Genomic DNA, 23741 nt, shown 5'->3' with positions numbered 1-23741 from the left:
TTTTCAAATGCAAATGTTCATTGTAATTGTTCATGGAAATATGTATAATAGAAAAGGCTTTATTGCGTCTGAACGTCGAAAACATATCATCGTTTCAATCTTAATTATTTTGCAACTGATTTACTTGGGTTTTGTGTTGTGTATCGAGGATGACATAACGTGGCGATTTGTTCAAAGATCGGAATATCGACATATCGCCGCGAATAAAAACATTGTCACATATGATGAATAAACTCACTCACCGTTTGTATTAATTTTGCTTCATTAATAATTTATTAACAACTTGGCTAGGATCCTCGCATCAATTCACACAAACGCGTGACACTTTATTAGGCAATTCTCTAATCGATTTTGATTCTCATTTTTCGATGTATTTCATTCGTAAGTATTAGATATCTGTATAAAAATATGAATCTTTGAATAAATCTCAATTAATAATTAAAATATAAATTTCAATTAATAATTAAAATATAAATTCCGGTATATAAAATGTAAATTTCGCAGAGCGCAAACTTTTAAACCGCGCGACAAGAAACGCGCATGCGCGGTAATGTACTCGAGTTGGAAATTCGCGTTATTTACATTTTTTTAATCGTCAACAGCAAATATCGCGTTCAAATAAACATCGAAAATATTGAGTAAACGATTACGAAAATAATTTTGCGACAATATTCGTCGAGCTACGTAATATTAATTAATTTTGTTTCTCGTCGATTTACATTCACGACGATTAGACTTATCGTGAAATGAAAAGCGCGCCAAAACGCCGGTTTTCACGCAATCGAAAAGATTGTAGTCGCTACCCTTTATTCGCGTCTTTTAGCGGTAAAAAGTGCATATCAAGAACAATTTATAGAATATATTAATATCATAATGATCAAAGAACGATCGCGCGAATATTATAACCGTAGATATATAAAAATAAATCCAATATTACTGTACATTTTTACGCTACAATATTGAATCGAGATCGTACGAAGGAGAGAAAGAGAGGCAAGACTCCGTGACTGGGTATTTCCATCCTTTATTAATATAAAGAAAATACGATTGAAAATTAATTCGCAATTTTTTCTCTCTCTTTCATCGAGCAAATCTACATGTATAACAATACTGATTCTATCTTTATATATTATTATTACCCTGTCAATCAAATAACCATGCACATACGTCACGCGCAGTCGCCATGCGCAGAAGCAACATGCGCGCCGTATTAATACGGGCGCCATATTGGTTCCGCGCCATTTCGTCGCACGATCATACGCGAGTCGGACAGGTCGCGATATCGCTCCGCATCCTTGGCGTCTTTCAACCGTGAACGAACGAATACCGCGTGCGAAGCGAGTGTCAAAAGTGTCCAGAGACGATCGCGCGGGTTAAGCGAGTTAATCGAAGCACGTGACTTTTCGCCAACGTTCTGTCAGTTGATGCGTCATCGGGAGACGGAGCGAAGTCGCGTCGCGTTATTCGCGCTCTCGACGACGATTATCGGACGCGAACGAATGTCGGGAGTGCCGAGTAAAGTGTCGCGCATTCGCGTTAGTGATATCGTGATAATTAATGTGCGAAATCAAGGTGGAAATGGGACATTTCGAGCTGAGCGGAGGAGCGATCGCGGCCTGTGAAGGAGCCGGCGAACGGTGAGCGATCATATGATTTATCACATTTGCACGACAGCTCGCGCTTATTTAGTCTATAATACCGTTTCGATTTATGATTTCGGACAAATCGGCGCCGTATCAGACTTGATATGACGCGATACAATTCAAGCAAGGTCGGTGGCGTGAAGATGGTTTAGGTTGAAAACGATTTGAAGTTTATCTTTATACGCGCGCAGTGCTTGCGCATTCTACTTTCTAGGGATGCCAACTGTCAAATGATAACTTTTTCGACCTAACCTAATCGCCTTCCAATACGTATCTCTTCAGATAGATGGTAAACACGAGTATATGTTGCGTGGATTTTACCGGCTTTTGATAATAATATTTAATTATCAGTGCAATATGTTTTATTAATACACGATATATTAATCGTATTAAATGTACGATGTGATAGTGATATTTTTATACATTACAATAAGGAACAAATATAATTGTTAGGTTAGATTAAATTAATCAAAACTGCTGCTGTGATGATGTATTTAATATTATTAATTTTACGCGCGCGTAGCTATTGAAATTTAATGACATTTGTGGAATATATTCTAAAAAAATATAATCATGAGTCTGGCATCTCGTCTCAATTATATAAAACTAAATTACAAGATATTTATGTATTCCACATTAACGTTATTCATTACAAATACTATATTACTTTTTCTCTATCTCAATCGTATTCAACCACATTATTTCATCGATGAGGCTTTTCATATACCGCAGACATTACGATACTGCGCATGGAATTTTACTCAGGTAATATATGCCACAAAAACAATTTGGTTTTAAGTATCGCATAGTATTCTAAAAAATAAATTAAATTAAATTATTTTCAGTGGGATCCAAAAATCACTACATTTCCAGGATTGTACCTTGTTACTACTGCGATATTATCACCTTTTAATATGTGCAGTATTACATATATAAGATGTATAAATTTACTTGGAACATGGCTAAATCTTTATCTTATTTATAACATTATAAAAGAGAACTGCAAATCGAGCAATGAAACAGAACGGTGGAATAATTGGTTGATACTTACATTGGCTTACAATATTACTCTCTTTCCACCATTGTATTTTTGGTGCTTTTTTTATTACACAGATGTTGTGTCTGTAAATATAGTACTTGTAATGTTATGTTTGCACCAACGTAAGCGCACAAAAATGACACCGTTTGCAGGTAATTATACTATTTATATAAATCATAAGGAAGGAAATATAAAATTAAAGTTGAAGCAATTAAGCAAATTAAAAAGTAATATTATACAGGTTTAATAGCTGTACTTGTTCGTCAAACAAACATTATTTGGCTTGGCTTTTTGACTATTGAATATGCCTTAGATATATTTGATAACAAAATGGAACGACCAATCTCACCACGAGTACTAAATACTCCATTGCACTTTCGTGTAAGTAAGATTGGAAAATTTTAATGGACATATCATAAACGTTAGGAGAATTAATCTTGCAAATTTCTTTCTAAATCATTTCTAGTTAATTTGGAAGCAGGTAATGTACGAGTTACGCAAAGGCCCACTATCATTTATCAAGTTTATCGCACAAATATGCAATAGTTTATTTCCTTATGTAATGGTATGCTTGATGTTTGTCGCCTTCGTCGTGTGGAACAAAGGCATAGTAATCGGCGACCGTACTGCCCACGTGGCAACGATTCACGTTTGTCAGATATTGTATTTTTCGGCCTTCGCCTCTCTATTCTCGTGGCCGTACGTGATAACACATTGGCGATCATATTTGCGTTTTCTTCGTCGATACTGGATTTTCGCTAGCTGTGTCGTGACGTTAATGGCCGTGGTGATTCGTTTCAACACGCTCGTTCATCCGTACGTTTTGGCCGATAATCGGCATTATTTCTTCTACGTGTGGAATCGATTCATGGGCCGATACGCGATATTCAAATATCTGCTGATACCGATTTACTGCGCGAACCTGTATGCCATATCGCGAAATATCAGTCACTTGAGATTTCTTACACAAGTCAATTATATTATTTGCGTATGCATGATTCTGATACCTCAGTTACTGGTAGAACCGCGTTACTTTATTCTTCCTTACATCTTTTATCGCTTAAGTATGAAAAGGCCAGAAAAATGGCAGATTTATTTAGAATCACTTACGACCTGTACAATCAATTGTTTGCAATTTTTTATTTTTTCCAATAAAGTATTCTACTGGGAGGATCAGCCCTATGCCCAGCGAATTTCCTGGTGATATTTAACATGGAAACGAATGCGCATAATAAAAAAATTTATTTTTACTATTTTGTGTATCTTCCTACTTTACCTTTTTCTGGATATTTAACTTAAAGGAGGATAGTAAATCATGAAAGACGATTATATTTCGACGAACAATAATTTATTGTTCATAGATGAAACTTATGGCAATACTGCTAAATGTTTTTGTACAGTAACAGTTTGTCACCAGTTTCGCGACACGTGTCGTCAGCATACAATATGTATATTAAATGTATCTCGCTGACTCAAAACTTTTTGTATCCCCTATTTTTATTATGCTCCTTCGTAAAATCACCCTTTTTGTTATAATATCATTTTCTCAGCGAATATAAATGTTACGCGCGACGGTATAGTAAAAGATACCGAATATTTTCATTTTATAGGAAATTTTTTTATTCGCAGTAAAGGATTACGTAATCTTGAAACAACAGAAAAACAGGCGATACAAATATTTTTAAAAGTAGAAAAAATAATATTATTAAAACACAATTTTGAGCCAACTTATTCTCCGAATTTATATACATATATTAAATTGGGGAGAAAAAACATAATAAATTTTAAATATACATGTAACACAGATTTTGTTTCTCGAAAAGGCGGTGACCAATTTTTTCGGATCTGCGTAGAATAAACGGATATATATATAACGAAAAATTAATAATTTTTTTTAGAAATAAAGAATTATATGTACATTTTTTTCTGACTCACGCATATACATTGTACCACTCGGCGTCTGAATTGCCGGAACTTTGAGCATTACTAGCGACCATCCTCGGCGGCTCGCCTCTCTGCCGTTTTAATCGATGCTTTTTAAAACGATACAATCGTATATCACAAACAGTCTCGAATCAACGTGCTAAGTACTCTCTAGAATTTTCTCGAAATTAAAACTAAGACGCTTTACTCCCTTTACATATTTCGAGCCTTCCAGTAAAACGAAGATCATTCATCTCTCTTTCTATTTCTCACTCTCTTTCTACAATCTAATCGCGCGAAATATCGCACGTATTGCTTGTCGTGAGTTTATTGCACGAATCCTATCCGTATAAATCATTCTGGAACGTAAATATCTTCTGTACACAAACCTCCGCACATTCCAGCAGGATATGTGATTGGGAGTAATCTTACCGCATTCCGCTTTCGACATTTAATCGATTTCTATATAGTGCAATTTTAACGCATAGATATATGTATATAGTTTCTCGAGTTTGGTGTCATAACGACACGATATAGTTCACGCTTTAGCGATAAATTATTATTATCCACGCGCTGGAGTCTATCGCTATAAAGCGTCACACGTTAGATAGAATATATAAAGTAGATTGCGCCATATCGTAAAATCAAAGTGTCATGAGAAAAGTATCGGCTCGTTTCAAAAGGTGTGGTTTATTAAATCTAAATCATGGGCACTTTGATTTAACTAAATGACATGAAATTTTTCGATGTCAGTTTCAAAGACATACGATCGAGGATACTACTAAATAAATAATACTAAATAATATTATAAGAGAGGGGATATGTAATAAAAAATGAACCTCTTCTTTTCATCTTTTTGTAGCTTTTCGAGCGTTTGTACAGCAGAACACTTCTATTATTCAAGATTATAATTATAATTAAAGCCAATGATTAATACTCTAATCAATTATTTTAAAAGTACAACTAAATTCTGAACACGAGTTATTTTAAATGAGAATTGTCTCGTTTAAAATAACTATGCTATTCTACTTTTAAATGAATAAATTGTAATAATGTAATATATTTAAAATATTTGTATATATGAGAAAAAAGTTATATAGGAAATTAGACAAGTTGTATATTTGATCCAATATTGGTCGAATTTTTTTTTTTTTTTTATAGCGATATGTTATAGTAACAGAAGTATTCACAGAGAGAGGGAGATGTATATCAAAGTTCCACTGTACGTCGTGATTCGATACCTCGATCCTCGTCACTCAGACGATTAATACGCGATTCTTTGGATTTTGCACTCGATGCACAACTTTCTTATTTCCTAGTTTTTTTTTTTTTTTTTTTTTTTTTTAATCCTAAAAGAGATCGGGTCTTTAAAAGCGCGATTCGCGCGAACTATATTGTGCAAGAAGAGTCAAATGTAGCTTTAAATATTATGTTTTTCTAGGAAGTACATATTTCCTACACACGCACACGCACACATGTCGATAACGCAACGCTCATCTGTTTGATTATAATTCTTCGTTATTTTGCGTATAATCTCATACAATACGTTATAATAAACAAATTATAATCAATAATGAAAATGAAAGAGCGACTCGAAGAACGTGATTGCAGTAATTAAAAGTATTCCTATTCAGTCAAATACAAGCGAGAATACTTGAAGCAAATAACATTTCTTACATATACAAGTATTCTTCTTCAGTCGTATAAATTAACTTTTTAGATTCTTTTGATCTCATTCGGATCAAGTCATGATAACGATATGCCTGTTGCAAATTCTGCAATCTTTTTTTAAATTTATATTATAATCGCGATTTCTAAAAAATACAAGAAAATATAAGCCTAAATTATATATAATTAAATTAAAGTTATTAAATCAAGTAAGTAAATCAAAGATATTTAACGAAATATATATATATATCATGCATTCCAAACTTCACATTTTCCAATTGGAAATATCTATCGAAGAAATTTTTTTTTAATCAGAAGTCCTCGTAAGTGAATTCCTAATCACTTTCAGTAAACTTTAAAGTTAAAGCATTAAACTTTGGTTTTCATGTACATACATTTTTCACAGTTTGAATTTGTTCTTTTGTAATCTTTTGAAGATACGAGGAATTCTTATTAAAGGACTTGCTCTAATTCTCTACCTCATAATCGTCTATTGCTAATCGTGTAAAGAGATGGGGCAGGATTAGACGACGATCTAACGATTGTTAAACATCGTGGTAACTACATTAACGAGTGGTGTCAAGGTTCACGAGTTGAGAGACCAGTTAATCGTGAATTTGAGGAGCGTGAAATCACCTGAAAGTAGAATCACGTGATTGCTTGAGATATTTTCACTCTTTTTCTTTTTTTGGTCAAATCGTCGTTGACCTCGCGTCTCATATGAGAGCAAGTTTAGGAATGGAACTTGGCTAATTGGAATAGAATAGAATAGAATGGAATAGAATAGAATAGAATAGAGAATCTATTTTTGTAGAATTCGCGGAACGAATCTCTCAGGTAGAATAAAGATAATAAGAGCTTAGCGCTACAGCGAGTAACCCGTTTGCTTTCTTTGGTCGTTCATCTAGTTCAGAGTGTGCGACTTCTCATATTTATACACGTTAGAAATTATTCTAAACCGCACGACCTTCCGTCAGTACAACTACCTTGTATTTTTATCGATTATTTGTCCCAACAAAGATATTCGACTCTCTTTTCACGTTTACGAAAACAAAAATATTAGAAAATAATGAAAAAAGAAAAGAGAAACGATTTCGAACTCTGTAGGTGTAAATTTCTATCATTACCCTGCGGCTGAAGCGTTACTCCGGATTCTATATTTCCCCCTCCCCCGTGGTTTTCTTTCTCAAACTAAGGGCGGATCTTCTTCAAGGGGCGAACTACTTGTTGCGGATGTGTAAAAGCTGATAAAAAAACGATCGTTTTACCGGCTACGCTTAAAGGTAATAATAACGGTCCCGCTCTCTCCGACGGAGAGAGAGAGGGTAGATACTTTAGGCACTGAATCGCACAGTTTTCCGCACCTAGGAATTCCCTTGGAGTGTGATATTCGATGAACTAGTGCGAAGGAGGGGCGGCGGGATCACACAAGAGATTCAGATTTCGCGTTCTTCTCGCGTTCTTCGTCGACGGCATCATACTATCTGCTGCTTGAGCTTCACCAGATTCGTCGAGCCGTACAGCTTCATGTCCAACGTCGCGCTCGGCTCGTTCTTCTTCGTCTGCGTATGCCAGGCGAGCACCTTGGTGCAATTGTCCGCCAAAAGTTGGGCTTCCCGCGGTTCAAATGGCGCCAGACTCTTCAGGAAGCCGTCCTCCTCGTAACCCGCGCGAAACGGCATGCTGGCGTTGGGCCGCTGATGCAGGAACTTGACGTTCACAGCGAACCCAGCCATGTCCACCGGGAATTTCCGGCCAGCTACCCAACCGTCGTAAAACCCGGCAAACTTGCCGTTCTTCAGGATGGGCGAGCTCAGACCGAACTTGGTGCACAAACCCACCGGGAACATCGACACCGTCTTTGTCTTACGGATCTGAATAAACGTGTCATATGTAGAACGAATTCCTTAAATATCCTCAAGAAAGATTTTCATCAGATAGAAATAGCAAGTCAGTCTTTCTCGCAGCAAAAATACACTGATCTTAACTTACCTCGTCGAAAAGCTCAATATCGTAAGTATTGTCGTCGTCGGCGAAGTAGAAAACGCCTCTCGTGGCGTTCGCCCTGATCCACTGCAAACCGCGATTTCTGTTGGACACTCCTCGCGGCTTCGCACCCTTCTTGAGTTTATATTTCTCCGGCATCGGAGCTGCGATAACATAAAATCGTTTATACTGCAGATACTCAACTTGCGACAGATTTATATATATATATATATATATATTTATATGAGTGATCCAGATGTCAAGAGGTCCGTTCAAACTCGAGTTTGGGTTATTAGAAGACTTAAAGTTTTATAGACAATGCGATCTACCATCAAATAAATTGTACAGTTAAATTATTTATATAGATCCTTATGGCAAAAGCGAAGGCAAAAGTCTTAATTTCCCAAACTGTTGTTTTTGGAATATCTTGTCATCTGAGCCGCTCATATCGTATAAGCTATTATATTACCGATTAAATGATCGAACTTTAAGCCCGTCCGTTCCAATAACTTGGTAACTTGTTTGGTAGCGACGGTAGCGTCTTCGATAACGAGCCAGTGCACATTCTTGACCAACATCAAGGTGTGCGCCATCCTCGTGAGTTCGGGAATTTGTTCGGGTCTTCGATATGTCGGCGTGATAATATAGAGGGTTTCCTCGGGGGATTCTTCGAAAGGATTCGGCGGTACCGTCTTATGTGTCACTGTCGCGGGCGGTTGCGATTGCAAAGGCGAAAGTTTCGAATTATTTCTGGAGGCCACCGAGACGTTTTTGCTTAACTGACTGATAAGCTCTTGTACGAGCAACGAGCTAATCTCCGGACTCAGGCCGTTGGTGATTTGTACTCGATACACGGCGTACCGAATCTGCATGAAAAAAATTATTGTAGATATATTATAGTAATGTAATTAATTGATTGATTGATTATATGATAACAATAATTAATCTGTTCCACGTCAGGCGAGAGGAACGAGTTAGCATCGGGAAATGAGAAATTAATCTCTCGTAAATTACACGGTTACAATTATTAATCGTTATTTTTTTTTTTTCTTTACCATGTCCTCGGAGATCCTCGGGGTTTTGCTGTAGTTATCGCCCTCTTCACCGATCGGCAAATCCCCGGCGTCATCCGCGGAAGTGTCCGCGTTGAAGGCCGTTACTTGATCGAAAGTAACGCCGGTGGACAGGTGATACTGATAAAAAACTACGCAGATCCCTATCAAAGCGATCACTCCCATCTTCATGGACGGCTTCATTATACCGATGCCTGAGTGTGGAAAATTAAATGTCCGAGAAAATGATAAATAGCAAGGATAGTATATAATATGTGTATATATATATATATATATATATATATATATATATATATATATATATTATAAATTTTAATAGAGCGATGCGATGAAAGAACGCGGATGATGTATTTAAATTTTGTTTAATGCCCGTCATATGAGTTATTTAATATTTTTCTTACTATAATGGCTCTTTTCATATTTATAATGGTTTAATAATGGGGAATGAGACTGGAAGATGAATCGGAGTTCATAATTTAAGAATTTACCGCTTCAACTTTTACTTCACCAACTTTTCTGTACTTGGTAGGAAGTAGTTAATACTTTTGCGTTCTGTTCTCGTATCTTCTCCGGAGCATGAGATTCCAATTTTAATCTAATTCACGTTTTAATCCCATTCCGAGGAGAGGAAAAGCACCTCATTCGCAAACATTATAGAATATATCTCGTGCAAATTATAAAATGTAAATTTAATAACGAATAAAAGTATACGCGAAGATTAACGACCGGGGGATCCATGAATTAAAACTCGACGTTGCATTGAAACATATTTCTCTTATGTTCTATGTATTAGAATTAACATTGATTATGTAGATTACATCCCGCTTCTATACGACGAAAAACGTCGGACTGCTGTAATAGCTCATCGAGTTCAAAAGATTAAAACAAAGACGTTCACTCACCCGAATGCTACATGTGTCGGCTGTTCCGTCGTTTCCTCTGCCTCTCCTGAATCGCGAGCTGCTTCTTGCTCTGTCATCAAAGTAATTATCTTTCGTAATGTTCATAATATCTCGCCGCAAAGTTTACATTATTAAAGAGACAGAGAGAGAGAGAGAGAGAGAGAAAGAGAGAGAAACATAATGACGACAGTAATTTATTAGACTTCTTTGCGAAAATTCTCGGAAAATGGAAGTTTTCTTGCGCGCAATAAAATGTTCAATTATTACTACCAATTATTAGCTAACAATAAGTATTACGAAGCTCACCAGACATAATATATTCGTGATGTAAGATACATCTATACGGGCTTAATTAACGATTCTTTAAGGCATCGCAAACATGCGCAACGCGGTCCGTTCTCGCGCGATCGAAGGAGGACTCGGTCCTCTCGGGTCTAATTATTTTCGCGGGTCGGCATCCGGGTTCCTCTTCCCCAGGGTCCGGATTTGTTCGGCGGGCGCAGGCGTGTCGGCCCGATAGCGCGCGCCGGAAGAACATCCGTCAGGATCGCTGACTCGTGGGCGATAAACGCGAACGACGTTTAATGCGAGATCCTGTCGTCGTCGCTAACGAGCGTGATAACGCCCGGGATTTATCTAACGAACGATACGACGGCGATGCCGGGAGTTCATGACTCCCGCAGGATGCGTGAGCTCCCCTTCTCCTCCTCTCCACTTCTTACTCCCGCCTGGACGATCCGTCATTTAATTTTACTCCCGTTTGTTTTTTTTTTTTTTTTTTTTTTCTCGATTGAATTCGATACTCTCACGACTTCTGCCTTTGCGTGATTATTTCTTCTCCTTGATATCAGGGAAAGTCACATGTGAGTTAGCCGTCTAGCATTAATCCTTTGAGCTAAGATGTCTCATCGATGAGAGACACCTTTTTTTTATAACGGTTTTTAATTATTTTAGCGAATTTCTTAATATCAAGTACCGCTTATTTTTTCGTAGAATTCTTAGTATATGAACAAGTGTCAAAAAAAAAAAAATAGACAACTGGACATTTTATTTTTGCATAATTATTATAAATAAATAATCAAAATTTGTACTTTATATGAAAAAAATTCATTTTCTACCAAACTATTATCAACATCAAATGGCAATTTAAGTACTTATTCAAGACATTTCACAACCTGAAATATTTTTCAGAATTTTTTTTAGATTTAATCATTAGAAAATATGGAAAAATCAATATTTTCTACTGTAACTTTATTTTTTTCATAGAGCTCTTAGTATATAAATAAGTGTAAAAAAAATAAACAACCGGACATTTTATTTGTGTAATTATTATAAACAAATAAATAGTTAAAATTTGTACTTTATATGAAAAAAATTCATTTTCTACTAAACTATTATCAACATCAAAATGGCAATTTGAGTAGGTACTTATTCAGGACATTTCACACCCTGAAATATTTTTCGGAATTTTTGTAGATTTAATCATCAGAAAATATGGAAAAATCAATATTTTCTACTGTAAATCCAAATAAATAGTTTGAATCTCTCGTAATGGTGATCAGAAGGCGAGGGGGTTTAGGTCACTGGATTAAAAAATTAGAATTTTTTTTAATTATAAAAATTTGACTTTAGATTCGTTAATTCATAAAACCTTTAGATATAAAGTTTTAAAAAATCAATATAATACAAAAATTCGTAGCTCAAAAGGTTAATTACCGTCGTTTTTCGTCCGACCTCTCGCGATTTTATTATCTCTCACTTGAAAGAACAACAATAGATCTTCAACGATATTTACGATGTTTGCAAAGTGTTAATGTGTCACTTTACTAAAGACTAATGCTACGTCATATAATCTACTGCTTTTTATAACGTCCTCGTTGCACTCGTGTTACAATGTCAAATAAGTCTTATCTCCCCTACTCTCTCTGTGTCTCTTTATCGTCTTTTCCATATTCATCATTTTGTTAAGCTAAAAGGATACGAGTGCGCGAGCATACTTTTCGAAAGCGTCCGCCTATAATGAGATTCTTAAACGCCTCGTACCTCGCGCACGCCCGAGAGAGAACGTTCTCTTCTAATTTACTTTCAACACTATATCGTAACGATCTTATATAAGCTGCGTCATGTGCAGAACGACCGCTCTAAATTACGCCACGCTGAGAATTTAACGCCGTCTCTCTCGCTTACATAGCACACCGCGAACGCACTGTTTTGCGTCTCGCACAATGTCAACAGCAGGAAAAATATACATACAAGCCGACAGCAAGGATAAGATCTACGAGTTTCATCCTTGCTTCTCTCTCACTGCAACAAGCAGGTATTTTATGGTAAAAAAAAAAAAAAAGTCGCGGAAAATTAACGCTGACGCCGGTTAGAGGTCGGATTCATACTCACATCACGACTCTCCGCGATCAATTTCGTTCAATCTAGCCTATTCTAGAAATGTCAGAGTTTGTCAAAGCGCAGGAGTTGACAGATGAAGGTCTCCATGAGATAAGTGCGTCGTAGGTAACGCGATAATAATTATAAAAATAATATATGACGCTCTCGGGTCTCCTGCCTTTTCTTTCTTTCATTACGTAAGTATATTATTAACGTTGAAAATTTAATTAATCAAATTTATAGGTAGTACTCTTATCTTCCAAGTTTATGATATAGATCTCTGACTTGTTGGAAAATAGCGGAAATACTCTTTAATCTTAGTCTTTATTATTTATCTATTAATCTTCTTCATAGGAAACATAGATTATACGGATGAGAAAATAATTGTAATTGGAATTAAAGATTTGAATCGATAACGCTGGTAATAATCCATTTGCACAACCAGATGGAAAAAGCATAATAAATTGAACGTTCGTTTCGGTTTGATTGAAGAACGAAAAAAGACAGTGATTTGGTTTCGATCGATCTTTGTAATTAAACCCCGCGACATAAATACGCCTAATTCAAGACGACGCGGCTTCCTCCGATAAATCGCGAGACACTAAATATGGTTTTTTCGGAAGCACGTTTCATCGTAGATACAGCAATCGATCATCGAATAGACGATCTCGTGAAATGCATTGTATTAAAATTTTGTTTACAACTGTGTGTTAAGAGTTTTAGAAGTGTATAAATCATTTGCGATAACAGATGTGTGTCTGAGATTATTGACTATCCATTGAATGTTTTGAAAAATTTTCCATTGTATCGCAAGAACCAAGTACTTAAGGTGACAAACTCGATAAGGAATTCTATCGATTGCACTTCATGCAATAAAAGAAATATTGTCGTCATATTTCATCTGTATATATTTTTCGAACGAAATCGATATATCTTTTCTCGGTGAAAAGTATGTACAGGTTAAAAAATTTCTGCTGATTTTAATAAAAAACTAATGTATAGGTTTTAATTTTCTTTGAGAGAGAAAGAGAATCTCTCACTAAAATTGTAATCATGTAAAAATCGATAAATTCGAAAAAAAGAAAAATAAATTTATCAAGTAATTAAATAAATAATACATTTGTTGGATTTTAACGATCTGTTTTCTATATATATGGAATCACGATACTAGAAATTACACGATCGATCGATCCCGTCCGAGATTGTTGTTAATTGTTCATCGGTGGCCTCGTCGGTTAATAATTACAGCAGCCTCTCTTGCATGGCAGAAATTTCGCGAGCTTGCGAAATCACGGGCGGTGATAGCAGCTGGAAGGAGTGAAGGAGAAATCGCATAAATTACTAATTAGAATGCGCGGAAACGAGTAGCTTGGCCAGTAATTTTTCTGCTTTCGTGCTACGCTTTGTACGAGAATTTCATTGATCAGCTCTTGCATTAATTAAATATGTCTGCCGATAATTTAAATAGAATCGCGTCGGTCTTTAATTTAAATCAGAAACGGAGCTGTATCGATTACCGAGATCATTTCTCGTGAGTAGTAATGTGTTTATTTTTAGATCCACATATATCTAAAAACGAAATTTATCATATTTCTGACGTGAGATCAAGGATATTAAAAAAGTGACATGTACATTACTGTTTGACAGTTTGGAAACAGTCAATTTTTTAGTTGAACATTTTTATTAATATGTTTAAAGAAACCTGTAATAAAAGTTTATTATATTATATATTTTGCTATAACTTTGTAGAAAACAAAATCGTTTCACGCAGAAATTAATAATAGTGATAGTTAACTGCTTGCGACAAACTTTTTAAACGCTAGTGTATATATATGGTAATTAGTGACGGATTTATTGTTTTTTTAAATTAGACCGAGAGAGAGAGAGAGAGAGAGAAAGTAAGTTTGATAATAATATATGTGTTATATATATCGGCCGCGCAAGCTGTTTCGTTATTAAGTTGGCGTTATTAATGCGAAACGAACGTAATAATCGGCAAATCCCACGTTTAAATTCAACTCACGGGCGATTATTATGTGCCATTCTAGGTACATGCAGCCGATACAAACCGCATACGGCGTGATTGTTGGTGTATATGCCAATAGTAGAAACTCCACGATATCGTCAGACTTTATCGCCAAGAACTTTTATACCGCGCACTTTTCAGCGGCTCGCGCTAAACGGGTCGTTCCGCAACTCCGATTAATTAAATTTTCTCTCCTTACCCGAATCGAAAGCCGAACTCGCCGTTGAAATTTCGCCCAATTTCAGCGCGAGAACGAAAACGCTCCTTATCGATGAGTTGAAAATCTTTTTCGCAGTCCGTGCTTTCCCAGCAAGTTTCTTCCATTAAAACGATTTTATCTCGCCTCTATTTCCAATTTAAAAATTGGAAATGTGTGTAAAAAAAAACGTACGTTTTACATATCTATAGTTTATTGTGTTTTGCGACGTAAACTTTTTCGATTCAAGGAGAATCGACTATCTGCAATTTGGCATTCACATGTTACGTTATATTCCCTTGCGAATGAAAATATTTTTATACACATGCGAGTCTGATAATAAGTCTGAGGATCGGTTCCTCACGATCAACATGTGTGTTACATGCGTTATATGAGTGTGACCTTAGAGATAATAATAGAGATAATAACATGAGTTTTCGTGAGTTACTTCAAATATGTTCCCAAGATGTTGAATCACCGTCATATTTGTAGTTTGACATATCTGTACACATTACAAGCTCTTGTCAAAGGAATTAATAATAGAATACTGATTCTCTCCCATTTCGCTCGCGTATATAAATATAAAGTGCGTTAGTCATTTATATACCAACCAACTAAGCGGAAACTGAGGACGATAAACGCGTCGCGATTAATCGCAGTTTCCTTCAACAGAAACACTTATCGCCCGTAAACTTGCGCGTAGAATCAGACAAATTAATGCGTTCATGGTCGAGAGCCGCGAATCAATTTTTCACCATCACGTTCTAATCGCTCCCGCGACACGTTTTCGAGGTCGTTCTCTTCTCGAGTATTAATCAGGTCAATCTGTCCCGTTAGTACTCGTCCTACGGGAGATCTTGCGTAATCGGAAGACATCTCCGTCGAGACGTGTCTTGTTTATGTCGTCCCATCAGAATCACGACGACGACCACCATTGATAAAACGGAATGCAATCACGGCTCGCTCGACACTGAATCGTTTCCTCCGGTTTCCTCCTACTCGCGTGGCCACTTTTGTAACGTCGTTCGTAATATGCCCCACTACTTGGAAGACCGCGTGACCGAGAAAGAGAGAGACAGACGTGTTTCACGTGTGCGTGCTGCGCACGGTCCATGGGTCACGTGGCAGAATCTATTAGCAGATTGCGGTAATTCGGTACTTGAGAAGTGCAGCGGCGCGTTTTTAGGTCGGCGAACGTTTAACTCATCGATCATGGTTTGCCTCGAAGAGAAAAACAGGGAAACTCTCTGGAAAAACATGGAAAATCTGCAATTCTCATAGTTTTTGTACTTAGAGAAGTTGGGCAATTTTCATGGAATTTAAAAAAAAAAATTTATAATACATTAAAAGATATATTTTGTACATATTCTTTATTTTAATTTAGTTTTCAACGATTTATTTTACTTTGATTTTTAATGGTTAAAAAATGAAAATATTATGAAAATTAAAAATTTGTATCTTAACGAAAGTTATTTAGTTTTTCAGTTTATTTATAAATCTAGTTCTTGAAACTTGAATGAATTAAGAAACCAAGCTGTGTATTTTTCTCTCGTGAAAAGTGAAGCGGATTAAAAAATAAATAAAAAATTTATCTTAGAAAATTGCACCAAAAACATCTTTAAAATATTCTGTTTACTTGGTTACAATTTTGAACAAAAATATCTGAAAGATGAAAGAATTTTTTTTTACAAGATTTGAAGACACCTTGAAAGAAAAGTGCAATGTTCGCCTTGTTTAAAAGATACGCGCGAGATAATTAGGGGCGATAAATAATAAATATAGGAGAGAGAACGTACACATACATACATATCGCGTGCACAATACGTACGATTTTCATTGTGCAGTGAGAAATACGCTTGCGAAATATTTATATTCACTTGCCGTGCGAAGCTTCGTAAAAATATAAGGTGACATTACGTTATTCCCTGTCTGTTTCATTCGTAGAAGTCGGGATATTTTTGAGCGTATCACAATAGAATCCAGATCGAACAACTCTGGAAAACTCGACGAATAATTTATGCAACTCACTCGCATATTAGTGTTTCCGATGTGTATGATTACCCTCTCAAAAATAAACCACCGTTTACATGTACGACACGTAATATTGGAAGTATGTCACACATAATGACAGCGAATGAATTATTTATTCTGGAAATTATTTTTATCCATCGCATTTTCTGTAATAAAGAATTGACTTGAGGATGAGGCTACTCTAATATTAATTTCTTTCTTGTCTGCGTCAGCAAAAATGAAATTTAAAGATATTTCAAGAATATGTCAGGTTGAGCTTTTTATCTGGCAGCTCTCTGTCAAATGTAATATTGTATATCGCTTACACGTCGCCGGCAAATAAAGCATATAAGAAACGCTCCTGTGTCTTCATTTTATAAAGCAAGCTTTACTATCCTAATACACGTAAAGCTAGCGCAACTTTCCCTTTACATGAAAGAAATATCGCGAGCGAAAAATGTTGCAACGCCGTAAATTCTCAATATGGCGAAATCGTGCGTGCCGCATTTTTCACATCGTGACGTGTAAAAACCCGCTGTCAGCAGGATCTCGAGAGGAATGCGAATACAAATACGTCGGAACACGAGTAACTCTGGCGGAAGCCAGAGAATTTTTGTCGCGATTAAAAGAAGAAAAATGAAAGAGAGGCAAAAAAAAAAAAAAAAAAATAGACTGACAGTTGGTCAGAAATTGTACGAGTCATGTCAGGGGAAAAAAAACTTATCAATTTCTCGCATTATTAATATTCCAATTAGTTCTATAATTACGCATTCTATTCGCGCCTCGCGTGCACTGTTATCGGATCACATTGTAACTCTTGCATTCATCGTGTTCCCGAAAGCTTACGCTAGCGGTGAAAATGATAGCATACGATATGTCGTGCACGACAGCACGTGCTCACGATTGCCAAGAGAGAAAGAGAGAGAGAGAGAGAGAGAGAGAGAGAGAGAGAGAGAGAGAGAGGCACACAGCATAGGGCTGTGTAATGATCAATAACACGAAGCGAAATGAGGAACAGAGAGAATAGTCGATGGACGGCGAAGAGAAGCGGTCTCAAATAGATGAAGCCCCGAGTTGTCGCTTATCGGGCAATCGTGGTCTCGAAACGTGAGCCGTATATAAGTAATTAGTCCGACATGGAATCAATTTCGCGACAACGTCCCTTTCGTCGATTGATCGCGATCGATTGATTAAATATTGGCACCACCTGTGCCGCGGAACTTGTGTAACGAGGGCGGTTTAATTTCATTAAAATTTCCGAAGCGCATAAAGTGAATGACAAATACTTGATATCGCAACAAATATTCGCGCTGCGGTATCAACGTATACAACAAGTAACTTTACACGAAGATCGATAAACAAAGATATAAGCATTCGTCATGTTTGATGTAAAATAGGTAATTTTATTCTATAATATAATAGCAGACTTTTGGGTATACATTAGTTAATTGCACGCAAGAAAGTATCGTTGTTTTTTTTTTTCCGAAGCAACTTAATTGCATTATGAACAGAGTGTATATTCTCTGGAAAAACATGGAAAACCTGGACTTCTCAGGGAATTTTATTAAGACTCGAGAAATTTTTAAAAAAATTCTCTCTCTCTCTGATAATTTTGCTTTTATACTGTAAATTATAAATATATATCTATCTCTGTTTATATATTTTATGTTTTAACAAAATATTGAATATACAATGCATATTTTTTATTTTAATTTTAATAAAAAATGAAAATGCTATAAAAGTTTTAAAGATTTTTATTTTAACAAAAGCAGTTACATTTGTAAATCTATCCAACACTTAAAAGTGACTTTGTGTTTTTACCTTCGTGTGAGTGAAAAGCATTAGGAAAAAAATTTAATTTATATAGGAAATTACATAAAAAAAAAAATCTTTCTTTTCTGGAATTTTGAACAAAAAGACCTGAATGCTCAGGAAATTTTCGGGGGAATTTTTTTTACAAGAATCGAGTAGATATTCTGTAATATTACAATAGAAATGTTCGAGGGATATTTATTGGCCTTCCCTACCGGTAATTCCCTACTACGTAAACAACAGTCGCGCCGCAGGATAACGAGGGCCGTGCGAGGAAGGATGTAACGCGGAAGTTTGATCGATTCGCATTCAAGCCGGGTGGAATCTCCAGACGGACGGGGCGGATATTTGTGTAAGCTCCCCCTCTGCGTTTACTTTCTGAGCACGTTGCCCGTCCAGACGGGATTCTCGGGGGCGCAATTTCGCGAGGTCGCGTAATTTGTAACGTAACTTTTGCTATCGAGAGAGAAGGGCCCCACCCTACCCTCCCCCCTCGCGCAACTAATAAGAAGTTCGTTTCCCGGCCGACCTGTGTTGCACCCTATGGCGCCCTTTTGGTTTCGGAGGGCACATGGCGACCGCGCCGTGGGTCGATAACCAACGCTCGGCACAGACACCATGTGATTCTCTCTCTTTCTTCCCTCTCTTTCGTTTTCGATACCCCTTTTACCTTCCCTCGAGACCCTTCACCTATAGCCGCCCCCATGGGCGCCGGTAAAATGTTTCGCGCGCGAGCTGATAATAATGGAAACCTTTTATCGGGTGCACCGAATAAATGAAATACCGAAAAATTAGCGCTTGGCTTGTCCAATAAAAAAAAGAGAATAAAACGAGACGGTGTAGTTTTGTACAAACATATCGTTAAAGGAGCAAATGCACTTGAAAATTACTAAAATGTCAAAATTTCTTTTATTTTTAAAAAAGCAGTAGAATTTTCTAAACATGTCAAATTGTGTAAAATTGTTTTTCGACATATTTAAGTGCTTAAAAAAGGATGTTGAATACAAAACTTTTTTTTAATCTGTTTAAAATAAATAAATTATGATTCCATTGTTCGGTTAAAAAATTGTAATTTTATCAAAAATTATATACAATCAATTATTGCCAAAAGGTTGATTTTATTCAAATTAAAATTAAAATTCAGAGGTTGATTTTATTCAAATTATAATTAAAATTCGAATGTATTCAGCAAACAACATCATTAAAATGAAGCCAAACATATAAAAAAATGATTTGAATATGTTGATTCACAATGTTAAAAAAAAAAATAAACATAAAAATAGGTAATTTTGCGATATGATTTTACAACGTCACTCTCAAGTCTTTTATAATAAAAATAATGATGTAATAATGATGTATTAATAACGTAAAAATTAAATAAAATCAGGACGACAATGTACATTGCAGCGAGAATTTTAAAAGGGAAGGAGAGAAGGTGGAAAAAAGTATGAAAGATATGGGCGAAACTTCGTTTCTATGTATTGTTTAAGTATTGATTGGTAGCTTTCGTGCAGTCTATCTAACGAAACAGCACCCAAGAATCTCGTAATGAAACTTTTTTCCACCCCTTTCGCGCGAAAAGGTAGAGAGGTGCAGATGCATCTCGTTGGGACTCCCCTCGCGGGCTCGTCGTCTATCTCCCTCTCCTCCTCCTCTTCTCTCTCTCTCTCTCTCTCTCTCTCTCTCTCTCTTTCTCTCTCGTTTTCCATCCATTTCCATCTCCCCTCTCCGCCGTCATATTGATCGTGACTTATAATACCAACGTATGATGTATAATGTTGTAAATCGAAAGGGGAAAATCTCTCGTCTACTATCTCCCGACAGAGACATTCCGTGACCGATCTCACGTAGATAGAGAGATTACACGGGATTATCAATAAGGAACAGTTGGCGTGCTGCCCAGAAAAATGTTCAGATAAACTAGCTAGGGATCGATCAAGGTCGCGGTCGATTATGTTCTATCTGGTAATTCGATCGAAAGTCAACGTTACGTTACTCTTTATCTTGTTAACTTTTCCACGGGAAGAGCTTCTTTTCGCGGAAACATATTCAGCAAATATATACACATGTAGATAGTCTATCTGCAACTGATTGATTTTTTATTGACATTTTTTTTTTTTTTTTTTTTCTTTCTTTTTATTAATGAAAGTCTCTGTGGATCAATAGTAACGAGATAGTTTTATGCCATTTTACTTTATGTATTCCGTAATGGAACACGCATAGTATTATTTTTTTTTTGTAATTTACTTAATCCAATCCAATTACTTTTAATATACCTCTCGAAATGTCAGAGCAACAACGCGTTTCCTGTTACGTGAGCCTTGTAATTTTCCAGGGAAATTTCTGTTTCGGGTTAAATTGCCATTCGTAGCGAAGAACCAAAAAAAATGGTCACCTCTATAGTATAATCGTCGTTAATTTCGCTAATTGCTATCGTATAGCGATAGGAGAATTATTCTCGCTAAGGAATCGCGTAACTCTTCTATTTATCTGCGCTGTAAATCCGCTGTGAATCTTTAATTGGCGTGAGACAAACTGCGATAGCGATCCTCGGGTCTTGCGACAGGGTTCTTACCGTTGCACTCTCCAGGACAACTTCCCGATAGCTTAAGCCGGCTAAATACATTTCCACTTCCCTTATTGACCTTCCGGTATCAAGCAACCCCCCAACCTCCCCCGGCTCTCTCGATAATCGGCACACCGTAAAGGTAGCGCCACGGTAGCGGTCGAAGACTATCGCGCGACGTAAACGAGGTTTATGTGTGCGTATGTATGTGTATGCGTCTATGTGCGTATGCATGTATGTGGATTTAAATAAATATTAAAGGTATCCCACGAAACGTGGTATCCCAAATGCGGTCACCAAATACACCAAGCTATCGTCCATTGGCCCTCTTTACACGCTAAGGTTTGAGCGATGCAAATATTTAAACTGAGAACAGAGTTTCACTCCTAGGAAACGTAGTTGAGGTTAAGCTATCGGATCATTAATCCCGAATTAATCCTGGTAGTCTGTCAGAGTAATCAACCGCCGAGAGGCACAAGGCGTCGGCGTGACTCTCCTCGCTCTCTTGCTCAACGTCTCTCCCTTTAAAATGACGTTTAAAATGCTTTTATCGCGTGCGAAAGTGTGTGCGTGTGTCTTTGACACATATTTCGGGGAAAATATGAATTTTCATTTAAATCGGAAAAATTCGCAATTTAATGTTAAATATAATTCACATGAATTTATACGAATTATATTTAACATTAAAATATATATATATATATATATATATATATATATATTAAATAACTGACAATTTAAGATTGCGATTTTGCGTGGCGCTAAATGTGACCATGTGATCCGCAAGTCATAAAATAACACGACTGCGGTATGCACATGTTCACATTTAGCGAGAAACGTGTGAATGCCGTGCTTTGTCTCTGCGAGACGTCCCGACAATATAATAATCTGCGTCGCGTCGCTAAATCGCGAGCAGATGTTTCTCGAATCTGGTATTAATCCGCATATCCGTCAGATGATGCACCTTGTCATTATCGTCGCGGGTAAAAAAAAAAAAAAAAAAAAAAAAAAATGCGAAATTTTCCACATTCGAGATCACAATCGCGGATATCTACATCCCGGCGAGGGGAAAAAAATGGAGCTTTGCGATAAAACGGACGCGCGTTAGAGGGATATTCGCGCTCGTGACATTTGTGTGTGCGTGTGCGGGTACGTATGTGTGCGGAATTTTTTTTCTTTTTTTTTTTTTTCTTTTTCCCCGCCGAAGGAAAATCGGTCGCGTCGTCGGAAGAGCGAATCTCCCCCTTCGACAACGACGATGTCGTCGACGTCATTGCGGTATACTCACCATAGTAACGAGGGTGTCCCGTCGTCCGCCTCCGGGTACGCGCCTCAAGCTCCAAGTCCAGCAGCAGTCAGCCAGTCGAGCCAACGATCGGCAATCGCGGCGGCCACCACACTGCGGAGGATAGCGCCAACGGGAGAATGCTACACCGCTGTTCTCCGGAAAAAGCGGGGGCAGATCCGCTGCCGCCGCCGCCGTCGCCGCCGCCGTCGCCGCCGACGACGACGACTTGCCATGCTGCGGCACGCGAGATTCGCGCGCATGTACTCTGGCGTCCCGACGCCGTCGACGGCGCGCAGATATACATATGCACCGCATACGCATACGCACGCAACGCATACAGCCCGACATTTCGGCCACCCGTTCGTTCACGCGGCCGGCTGGCTGGCTGGCTGATCGAAAGAGCTGCTCGCGACCCTTCGGCGTCACGGACGCTCCACTTCAGCCCTTTGCGATTCTGTATCGAGGCGGGGATATCCTCCCTCGAGACGCGGAGCTTCGCGATAATCCTAAAGCAAGTTTTCCGAACAGTCTGAGGGGCAGTCAGGAAAACTGATTGGAAAACTACAATCGTTTTTTTATCTTTTTTTGCTAACAAAAATTATTTTATCATATTTTATATATATATATATATATATATATATATGAGATTAAAATGAAATATTTGATATTGGTTTATTTGTTGAGAGCACGGAGCGTAAAGGGGATTAATGGGGGTCGCGCGGGTTTAACTTCATAAAAGCCTAATTGAAAATCGTATATTTGATACAGTAGATACACTCTCAACACATATATTCGTTATTATGTTTAATCTGCTCTCTATTGGGTTACTCTCTAAATAAAACTGCTTGCATTTTGCGCGTAAATTGATACGTCGGTATTATATGTTTATACATGTATATTGTTCGTCGATGACCGCTGTTGTATTCAAGATGTTGCGAAAGTATCAGCGTACCAAGTAAATCCATTAACGATTCTTCGTGTATAATGTATTTATTTTCAACAATGTACATATATGTATGTATAGCTGATATATGTAAAAGGAATTACGGCATTCAAATGTTTAAGCATATCTAATAATAAATTATTTAAATAAACAAGATATAATATTTAACGGTCGTGTTTAGAAAATTATTCTGAGCTTGCATAGATTTTATTGATGATTTTCAAATTATATATAACGTGCAAAACATACCGTCCTTCTCCTCCGATATAACGATAATAGCGACT

At 37.0% G+C, this 23741-nt stretch overlaps 2 protein-coding genes across 7 annotated transcripts; one reads left to right on the top strand and one right to left on the bottom strand.

The window, feature by feature from the left end:
• Positions 1 to 1246: 1246 nt before the first annotated feature.
• On the top strand, positions 1247 to 3935 carry Alg10 (alpha-1,2-glucosyltransferase Alg10). The gene is made up of 4 exons (XM_072906319.1): positions 1247 to 2408; positions 2489 to 2834; positions 2924 to 3063; positions 3149 to 3935. Exons 1-4 carry the CDS (start codon positions 2217 to 2219, stop codon positions 3884 to 3886), a joined length of 1416 nt encoding a protein of 471 aa, XP_072762420.1. The 5' UTR covers positions 1247 to 2216; the 3' UTR covers positions 3887 to 3935.
• Positions 3936 to 5924: 1989 nt separating this feature from the next.
• Glcat-p (Glucuronyltransferase P) lies at positions 5925 to 22632 on the bottom strand. Of its 6 annotated transcripts, none has more exons than XM_072906339.1 (7): positions 22515 to 22632; positions 15268 to 16085; positions 10235 to 10304; positions 9315 to 9526; positions 8729 to 9125; positions 8266 to 8423; positions 5925 to 8147 (listed from the first exon to the last, which is right to left on the bottom strand). In XM_072906339.1, exons 4-7 carry the CDS (start codon positions 9513 to 9515, stop codon positions 7749 to 7751), a joined length of 1155 nt encoding a protein of 384 aa, XP_072762440.1. In that variant the 5' UTR covers positions 9516 to 9526; positions 10235 to 10304; positions 15268 to 16085; positions 22515 to 22632; the 3' UTR covers positions 5925 to 7748. The 6 variants fall into 6 exon arrangements, with proteins under 6 accessions (XP_072762440.1, XP_072762438.1, XP_072762439.1 ...); XM_072906337.1 differs by having other exon boundaries at positions 15287 to 16085; XM_072906338.1 differs by having other exon boundaries at positions 15450 to 16085.
• Between the last annotated feature and the right edge of the window lie 1109 nt (positions 22633 to 23741).

Source organism: Anoplolepis gracilipes, chromosome 14, assembly GCF_047496725.1.
Source record: "Anoplolepis gracilipes chromosome 14, ASM4749672v1, whole genome shotgun sequence".
Taxonomy (NCBI): Eukaryota; Metazoa; Arthropoda; class Insecta; order Hymenoptera; family Formicidae; genus Anoplolepis; species Anoplolepis gracilipes.
Note: the sequence above shows the minus strand (reverse complement) of the source record. Positions and strands in the feature narration are given on the sequence as shown.